This window comes from Thermobia domestica, chromosome 18 (genome assembly GCF_964235325.1).
Source record: "Thermobia domestica chromosome 18, izTheDome1.hap1.1, whole genome shotgun sequence".
Lineage (NCBI taxonomy): Eukaryota > Metazoa > Arthropoda > Insecta > Zygentoma > Lepismatidae > Thermobia > Thermobia domestica.
The window spans coordinates 143661925-143672624 of NC_137471.1; the positions used below are offsets into that span (position 1 = coordinate 143661925).

At 36.8% G+C, this 10700-nt stretch overlaps 1 protein-coding gene across 1 annotated transcript; it reads left to right on the top strand.

Moving 5' to 3' along the window:
- Positions 1-3107: 3107 nt before the first annotated feature.
- On the top strand, positions 3108-9400 carry LOC145676038 (uncharacterized). The gene is made up of 4 exons (XM_081746891.1): positions 3108-5190; positions 6654-7007; positions 7477-7654; positions 9160-9400. Exons 1-4 carry the CDS (start codon positions 4792-4794, stop codon positions 9303-9305), a joined length of 1077 nt encoding a protein of 358 aa, XP_081603017.1. The 5' UTR covers positions 3108-4791; the 3' UTR covers positions 9306-9400.
- Positions 9401-10700: the final 1300 nt, after the last annotated feature.

Below are 10700 nucleotides of genomic sequence, written 5' to 3' on the forward strand. Positions count from 1 at the left end.
TCTTGTGGGGGGGGGGCGATCGCCCCCTGGGTTAGGTTAGTTTAGTTTGTTATATTAGTGTAGGGATCCCTCATAATTTTCCAAAAAAATATAGAATTTCGCTTATTTCTTCTAATATTAGGTTAGTTTAGGTTAGCTTAGGTTGGGTTAGATTTGGTTACGTTATGTTACGTCTAAGTACTTGCATCATTCATTTCTCCTGTAAATTTTGTGTTTTTTACGTGCTTCTTGATCCCTTGTACTAAACATACTCCGTTATTTGTAGCATATAGGCAGGTCAGTATGCGAATTGAATATTTCGTGCAGATTGATTATACAAATCCATACAGAGATTCATGAAATATATACTACTTTTTCTCTGCATTCGCTTTCTCTACCTTCAGCATGACGTGTGAACTTGCATTCCTCGGTGCAAATTCACTTTAAGAAATTTCGTGCAAAAACATCAGCAAACCTGTGCTAGGTGCCTCTAAAAAGCACGAGTTCTATCTACCTGACTCAGGGCAAAAGCACAGCATGGGAACCCATGCTGTAACGTTGGGGTACGTCCGTAGGGATCAGGCACGTCAGAGATGGTGGATATACGCGTAAATTAGGATTTGAAAAACTACTGCTTTCACGATGCAAAGATATATTTTTGTTAAATTCATTTGCTTGTTACATTGAAGTGTGCATTTACATTCCCGGTGCAGATTTAGTTGAAGAGGTCATGTGCAAAAACAATTTTACCTGTGCTAGGTGGCCACTAAAAGCATGAATGCTATGTAACCGACTCAAAGCACGAGCACAGCAGGGTACCTAGCGCGAATGCATCCGTAGGGAACTGGCGCGTCAGTAATTGTGGGTATACACATGAACAAGGACCCTAGAGAACAATTGCTTTCACGATGGAAAGATAACTTTTTTTGTTAAAGTAATTTGTTGTTACATTCCTTGCACGTTACGTTGTCCTTCATTAATCTACCACTACTTACCTTATGGACGAATGAGTGCATACTAGGTTTCACGTTCATTAATATATACACGTAAATACATATTTCACAAGTAAGAGCATGTCATATTTCGATTACTTTCACACTGCTCCATTAAAATATTAATACAAATATCTTCTATAAATTTTACAAATATGTGGATCCGTATAATCAATCTGCACATTTTTTTCCCAGGGAAGGGATTAATTTCACCCATATATGCACCCAGTCACTCACGTATACTATATATTGAGAATTTGAAAAGTTATCAATACCAAGGATAACAATTTTCTTCTCCAGGAATAATTTTGTTTTTTCAGGGGGGAAATCCCTGACATTCTCCGTCAATTTGCACATTGCATATAGTACTGTGCATATTTGTTCTTAATGTAACGTAGGGGCCGCGGTAGCTCAGTGGTAGAACGTTTGGTGCGTGAGGACCTAAGTTCGATCACAGCTCGCGGCAAGTGGGCTTTGTGATGGATAAACACAGTGTGTGTGGGTTTCCTCTGGATTCTCCTGCTTCTTCCTACTTTCTTCATTCCACTATCTTATTCATTTTCATCATAGTCTCCTTTAGCGTACCCTACAGAACTGTGGGACGTAGAACTTAAGAGATTGCTTTTTTTTTTTAATTAATTTAACGTTCCAAGATTGAGCTCTAAGTCTAAGAGAGACCCACCCGTTTGACGTGCGTTCAGATGGAATCAGTGAGTTTCGTTTCAGTATCGAGTTCGACGGAATATTTTTTTTTTTTTCGGGAAACTGCCACCTTAGTAATGCCAATGTGATTATTCATAAGCAAATGCTATGCATATAAAATTTATTTTATTGGCACTGTACTATAATCAGTACGCTACAAATGATGTTTATATAAATAATGAATGATGAAATTTAAATTAGAAATTTAGTATATAGGCTAGATAACCAAAAATATTAAAAAGTCCAACTGGCAAGCTAGAGGTGTAATCGAAAAAATTTTCCGAGCAGTTATTAATACATTGAATCAAATTTAACGTTGGCTTCTGTAATGAAATAATAGGCATTCAGGCAAACAGATAGATTAGGCAACTTGGTTTCGTTTAGTTTGTAAAGGCGTGTATAACAGCGAGGGAATGAGCGACGGGACCTACTCTTTAGAGTGACGCTTATCTCGGGGCCGCGGTGGCTGAGCGCCAAGTGAGCTTTCTGGTGGACAGTGTGTGGTGGGTTTTCCCGTGGTTCTATCATTCACTCCCACTTTATTTTTACTACTTTGTTTATTAACATTTAACATCGGGACATAAACGTTGGACGTTACACTCAAATAGGAATTGTTGCCTTTGGGCTAACGGACAGATGGGACAATAATTATTACGTTTGTAGAAAAAAGAAGGAAACTGGAGAACATCGAGAGAGCCCACAGGCAAGTAGCCACGGGGTGGGTCCGGGGGGTCCGGAACCCCCCCTTCAGAACCAGAAATGTAAAAAATTAAGGAAGGATGAAACAATAAGAAACGATAAAAAGAAGAATCAGCGTTAAAAATATAAAGCTACAGCAAGCGTATGGTTACCCTTTTTTATGAGGAGCTTTGTATAGAGGAAACTGTGCATGTGTGTGTATGTGGGGGGGAGGGGATCAAGTTGAAAATGAATATTATTGTAACGGAGCATTCCAAATTCCATCTAGCTCCATGCTAATCCTATGGACAACAAATGATGATCTAGAAACCGGTTCGATCAGATAGACTCTAAGAAGAACTTAAAGAACTCGAAATATCTTTTTCAATACTTTTTTATATTCTTTTACTCGAGATTCTTTATTCTTTTAGTCGAGAGATAGTTCGTTATTGAAATACTTACTAGCATATCCTCATTTTATTGTCCTAACAAACCAATATACGTGTTGCCACTAAAATAGTTTAGATTGATCGAGTCCCTGGTGTGTAACCAGAGTATTTCATGTTATCCCTCCCCCTCCCAGCATTACGAAATCCTGGCTAAACGAACCAATATATGTTTACAGTAAAATAGTTCAGAATGATCGTCCCCTGGCGTGATAACCGCAATATTTCATCACGGACCCCCCCTATTACGAAATCCTAGCTACGTGCCTGGAGCCCAGGAATTCAATGTTGTCTGTCAGAGACTTACATGAGATCGAACCATAGACCTCTCGCGACAGGTGAGTGACAGCTGCCCCATATCCTTTCCTCTTACGTAAATAAGGTACCGAAACTTCACTCTTCGTTTTAGTGTACCTACAAATAAAAAAAAAAGTTATTATTTAAAAGTTTTGAGTCACGTTTCATGGTGTAATGAACATCTTAATGGATTCTACAGTTTTATCTTTTAGGCTTGTACCCGCTAAACGAATATAGGATTATAATACGCCTGGGCAGTTTTTGAAAAATGAAATCTTTCAGTTCAGCGTTCCACGATTATGCCCTGGAACTAAGAGAGACTGATGATGAGAATGAATGAAATGGTGGAATGAAGAAAGTGAGGAGGAAACGTGAGAATCCCGAGAGAACCCACGCACACGGTGGATGTTCACCACAAAGCCCACTTGGCGTGAGCTGGGATCGAACCAGGGACCCCACGCACCAGGGTGAATGCTCTACCTTTGAGCCACCGCAGCTCCTGGTGCAGTTTTTGTGGGTTTCATTTCAAAAAGTGTAAGGGTGATCTGGAAGCGAACCGGTTACCTTAGTGATTAACGCGTGAGCACAATAAACCGGAGACGCGCACTCGATTCTCTGTCCAGTTATACATTTTTCGTTTTTTGTATATCAATGTCTTCGTACCTATAGACGAATTGATCTGATATGAAATCAGTTTTTTTCTGCATGTATCATACATGCTATCTATTGAAGCGAGTGGGCCTACATCCTGTTTGAAAGAATGATGGGTATTTTTTTTTTTCCTGATCATCCAGCACGTACGGTTGGTGCTTGTTTTTCTCACGAGTGATCATTTGAATGTGTCATTTTGTTTTAGGAGCATTTCTGATGGGAAATTGTATCCCCTCCGTGAATTTGAAACTTATACACTTTTAGTTAGCAGGGTAAAAATATACCAATGAAAAACATGAAAATACTCCTATATCAGATGGTTCCCCCCACCTCCTCGTAACAAAGTCTGAAATAACATTGTTTATTTTAATGGATAGAAATAACGCAAAAGGGAGCATTATTTCTTACTTAAAATTATACTGACTTAAGTACCCAAATGTAGAAAAAACTTGACGCTACATTTCATGACCCCTTGTCATCTTCCTCGCGCTTGTATTTTTCTTTGCAAATTTGCTAACCACCGTTTTAGTTTCGAGTGGAGCGGTTATAATAAGATTGTAGCACAACTATTCTGCTTGTCTAGTATATTTAAAAATAATGCAGAACCTCCAGAAAACTCACGGACTTGATGTCCACCAGATCGTAGCATGGACTCCTCGCGCCAGAAGTAAGCGGTTCATGATCGTACCTCCACGTCCTACATAAACAAGTTCCTGAAAGTGCACTCTTCTTTTGTAAAATAAAATATTGTACCTGCTACATCACGTTTCATAGTATAATAAATATCGCTGAACCGCGTAGCCACCGTACCTTCCTAGGGAAAAGCAGCTGTGAATATTAGTGATATACAGGTGTAATTTAATGATTCAGTCTCTTGAGTTGCAGTGTATTACGTTGCGAAGCTTCCATTTGTGCTCACTGTATGTGTTTTCATTTTAGGTGAAAAAATAGACGAGGAAAGCTTTTATTTGTTAGATGAAGAAACAATTAAAGCGTTAATTCCTGAAGCAGGTCCTCGCTTAAAATTCCGCAAGAAATGGCAGGAAATGACATCATCATCATGTTCTTCACCACCTACAACACTGAGAGACGAAGACACTGATTCAACCTTAGACGTTTTCTCGTCTCCTTGTGATGATGAGGGTAGTAGTATTGAAACGTCGACATGTGGAAGCCGAACTCCGTCGCATTCCCCTGAGGAGCAAGACAATGATTTAAATTTAAACTTAAGAACACTTTTGGAAAGGAAATGTCCAGATCTGCTTGAGAAGATGGATAATAATCAAGGGATTAATATTCTAGAGAAGTACAGTATCAACCGAGTTATAGTAGATGCTTTTATTGAAAAATACGGCTGTCAGCCAACTACAAAGCAAAACACCAATCTTGCAAAATTGATCATAGGATCGTTCCCTATATTGAAGGGAAATGGTGGCAGTGGATTTGTGAGTATCACACTTGGCTTTTATTAGAAATATATCTTTTGTATTGATGATTGTAGTATAAATTAGTGGTTCTTAACATTTTCGACCGTAGCATTCTTTGGGTGAATGCGATTGTCTTGATGCTCCTGTCATCTTAATCCAGTTCACCCATACACAAGGCTGAATGTAAGACTAGGGCAAAGCAGTTTAAGAACCATAAAACGCTTCAATTATTATTATTATTTGTAAAAAGCCTACTAAAATGTATAATAGCTTTTGTCGCATAATATGAAGAAAAAAAAAAAAACTAATAGGTCATGCAATCTTAAATAGACTATTAGAACTTTGTTTCAGAACTCCCTTTGGAAACGAGAACACTCCCTGGCTATTAGTAACACCCACGTTGAGAACCACTGGTTTAGAACCGCATATGAAAACATTAATTATGAGTTCTTCAAACTATTTTGAAGTTCAAATGTGTTGACTTTGCATGCGACTTCACAAAACATGTTTAACTACAGTAACAGGAGCGCAGGAGTTAACTTGTAGATTAGAGAGAGGCAAACGTTCAAGGACCACCTTTACCAATTTATATTGTAACTGTTTCTGTGTATTGTCGGTATATATATAAAATATATTTTTATCCTTTTTAATACGTTGTGGGATAATAATTTTTGAGATTTTACACGATTATGTACCGAGGTTAAGGGAGACGGTGATGATGAAGTGGATGATAATGGTGGAATGACGAAAGTGGGGAGAAACGGAAGACCCGGAGGAAACCCACGCACATGGTGTTTGTCAACCATAAAAACCCACTTGGCGGGAACTGGAACCAAAGCAGGGGCTCTACGTATCAGAGGTGAGAACTGTACCACTGAGTCACCGCGGCAAGCCAGCTGCGTATAATGTCAACTGATAAGTTTAAAAATGAACTGATAAATGAAAGTGAATGATTATGAAGAACTAGTGGCATTTAGAATGTGGGAGGAAAGTGGAAACCCACAAAAAACTAAGAAAGAGAATAGTGCCTATCACAAACTTAACGTTGACTGGGAGAGTTTTGAGGTTTTCCGTTCTAAACTTTGTACGAACGGTATATAGACGTTGATCAAAATAATGCAAACACCTGTAGTTTGAGACATGTAAGATACGTAAGGGAGTACCATTGAGGAGCGTGCGCAGCGCCTGCATCTGGCCGTTGCTAGTGGTGTAACAGATCATCGAATGTAGTAAATTAAGCGGGGTAGATGACAGTGATGTAAAATGGAAGACATTTCTGAATTTCTAAAGGGAAGATTGCTCTCAAGGTAACAGGGGTCCAACACCGTATTAATCAAGTAATACAACCTCTCAGTATTTAAAAGCATTATAACTGTTGATGTTACTGGCGCTTTTATTTATTTATTATTGTAATTCATGTGTAGAAAGTTCACCAGAAAAGTGTCATATAAGACGAACAGTGTAATATATTTTTATTTCAGGAACAATGGTTTAGTCCTGGTACAAAAGGAACATCAGCATCAGGATTAATACAGCAACGATTGAAGAACTTCCGGTTTCGGCGATTGTCGACTGTTGAGAAGGAAGACCTGGGAATACCACGGAAAGTAAAAGAGAATAGCGTAGCTACATACATGAACATTCAGTCCAATGAGACGCCAGAGGTGGAATGCATTCAAAAACAGCAGTGGATGAAAGAAAATGAATCACCCCTAGAAACAGTTGTCACTTATATGAGGGACACTTTCAATTACAGGAGAGAAAACATTCTTCACACCTATAAATGTACAGAAGAAATAATAGCAGCATGGCCAAGGATATTACTGTCTGCAGTGGTATGTTGAAATAATTTCCGTTTGTACCTTAAAATGTTGACATACAATTCGATGGCCCGCAATTTCCTTTGGCGTCGGTTAAACACCAAAACCTAAATTGTGTAATGAGAATGAATTGCGTTGAGTAGAATAGGTGATTATCAGTATTTAAAGGGAAAACGCAGGATGGTATAAATGGTGTCAAAATTTAAAATATCTAGTAGTTTTGTTGTAAGAGGAGTTCATTAAAAAATAACAAAGTACGAACGCAAATATACACTTAAAATCATACCAATTTTATAAGAAATGGATTACAGATTGTGATTTATTTTCTGAAGTTCAGAATGCTGAGAAACAATTCATATACCCTTCAATGGTGTGTCAACATTTTTAAGTAGCTTTATTAAGCATTCTTATATGTATTTTTTAAGTATGTGTTGTTGCATATCTGTTTTCCTTTTGGTTCGTTTATGATTTTTTTTTTCTTCAGATTGATAGTGAATTCGAGTGTTTATTTGGTGGACGATCTAATGCACTCACTCTTGACTTCGGGCTAATTGCGGACAAACTAATTTTACAAGCCAGAAATTGTGGTCGGAAAGCAGCAGAAGACGTAGCTTCCGATTTCCTTGCGAAGTATGGACGAACTACGGATATTACTACAGAAAGTAAGTACCATTTGTATTTTTAATTGTTGTGGCATGAGTAGTACACAATAGGAACATGTTTAGAAACTGGATTTTCGAGTTTCTTCATGTGGCCGGCAACATGAAGAATAGGGTTAAAGAACATCTCAAGTGCGAAAATATCCTCTCCGTAAAATACATGAAGCCAGTTACAGTGAATTCTGAAACATAAAAATTTAGCAACGCTTAACACCAGTTTCTAAGGAAGTAATTGTATTGTTTTAACAACTGTTGATAAATTCCTTAGTTGTTCGCAGTGTATTACACTCATCGCAGTAAAGCGATTAGCAGTGTTACAGAAGGCAGTCCATGTATTATGGTTTCTTCTGTTATTTCAGCTGCAAGATGATCTACAATTTCACGTAACAATTCATTAATTCCAGTATCTAGTCATTAACAGTATAACAGTGTTCCGCCGAACAGTATAACATCTAATACAGTACCTATGAATTTAATGCAGAAATACAAATTTCAGTAAATTGAGAAGCAGAAGTAGCAACAAATCTCGAATCAGTTATCAAAATTAGTCGATGAGATTGTAAACCTTTTCAATTTCATTCTTTTCGTGCTTTGTTTTCATTATTTAATTCTTTAGGGTTTGTTCCGGAATTTTGAAGTTTGCCAACTTATCTTTCCATTGGAGGAGAGAATGAACAGAAACTACTGTGAATTTTAGTATTTTGAATAATAATAATAAACTTGTGAAAAAATAATCCGATAAATTTATTCCACACTTCTAGATTTTCGTAAATCCAAACCTATAGAGCACATTGTCCATTCTGTAATGTTTTGTTCAGAAGGTAGTAATTTATGCGTGACAGCTGTTAATGCACATTTGTATATTTGATTTGGAAATTTGACCCTTAATATTTTGTACAATATTAAGCTGGTGAATATATATACTATCACCTATACTATATTGTGTTGTTAAGCTCAATAGCCGTCTCTGGAGGTGTATTTTTATTTCGTCATGCTCAATTTTGTTTCTAATAGGTTCTCGGACAAGACATTGAGTGTATTAGTGAATAGTGTATATAATTTGGAGAATTAGTTTCGATGTTATTTGGTCATTTGCGCTTTTGAGAAATTTAAGGATTTTAATTTATTTATTTTGGCAATTGCTTCTCAAACTTTCTTCTTTGCGCGATACCCTTTCGAACCTCTCCTCTTTATATTTTAGTTTAAACTAATTGATTAGTACTGGGTGGCCATTAAAAGGCCACCTTAAATTGAAATATTTCGTTGGGCTTATTATTTATTTATTTCTATTTATCAGTTCTATGGCGATCCAAATTAATATTGTATTGTATTGTATTGTTTATTTTCGGTGTATATTCATAAACAATTGTTTATAGAATACTATGCGGTTACAGAAGTTTATGTACACCTTTTCTAAATGAACTAACATCTAGTCTGTTGAAATAGAAAAAAAAATACAGCTTGATTTGCTATCTGAGATTGACATTCCTTATCTTCTTTCTTTCAAGAAACGAACGTTGCACTAAAATTATTACCCTATCTTCTACCTCAAGGAGTGATTTCCAGACGAAAGGGACGAAAACATGTGAAAGAACGTCCAACAGTTTTGGATTCATTGGAGCATTTTATTAACACCATATCTGTAAGTAACTAAGTTATTTTCGTTGTCATACACGTGTATGTTAAAATTAGTTTCTTCCTTGAAATGATGTGCAATTCTTATTCATCAACGATTATAATGTAGTTTGTAGTTCATTCCCAAGTAGCGAACAGTCAAGAACATACAGGCTTTTTGTTATAATGTTAAGCTTTATCATATCATGAAATACTAACCTTGAAATACACTCAGCACCTGTTGTATTAATTTTGTGTTATAGGCTTCGATAACTACATAATTTTTGTGCTGGTTCGTGGATTCACATTATGGCAAATGCTTTCAGTCTATAGGGGGGGGGGACTTCGTTAATAAAAGTAAACACAACAGAGAATGTGTTTCTCCAACAAAACAAGTTGAAGTTTTGATACATTGCAGCGTCACATAATGTGTGGCCTCTGCTTACCTGTTAAATAAAATAATTTCATATATGAGGACCAAGGTTATTTAATAGGCCACATTGTGTGACGTGGCAGATCATCAACCCTCCAGATGATGAATTGAAGTAATACTCTCAATTGGGTGATTCTGCTATTAATGAAGTGTAATCTGTTTTTCCTAAAGACTGAAAATAACATTTACCATTATACGATGTCCACGAACCAAAGTAAAGATTCTCTGAGTCACGTACAGATGATAATGATAAGAAACCATCTAAATGTTTACGATTAAAATGAGTGTTTAATTGTAGTTCAAGGTTAATATTTCATAACTAAACATGCATTCCATTAATTCATTTCGTAATTATGCCAAGCCATAGATGAATGTAGCATCATTCGACTTGATCGGCTTTTATGTGTGTGTTCGAGTGTCGATCTGTCTGCTCCACGATAAGTCTCGTAAAACTTATCCGATTTTAATGAAATTTGGTATGTAGATTCCTTTGACATTCTCACGTTACCCTATTGTTTGGGGTGGCAGTCCATTAAAAACAAGGGAGAACACCTAACAGCTTTTTTCTTTATGTAAGTCGGTTGAGGCGTTCAGGAAAAAAAAAATCCTTCCCCCCTCCTAACACCCCTGCAAAAATGCTTGGGGGCTAAAACTTTTGGAAACTGAGTTTCTCATAAATGTTAATCGATACTGTAAATTTGGTGCAGATATGCTTGGGGGCAGTTTTCACATGCTTATTCCGCTAGGCCCTTTGGAGGATGACGTAGTGAAATTTATTAAATTCATTAGACGAAAGAAATTCATTAGTGAAATTTATTAGACAAAAGTTACTGTGTACTTTCTTTATGTGATTCCAATGATGATTTAAATTTGCTTAGAACAAAGGGGTGAATTTACACACACATACGCACACTCCAATAGTGCCTACATTTTCTTTAAGGGTAGCAAATCATTACTTATAGGAACAGCTAAAATCAGTGAAATATCATAGATGCATTACGC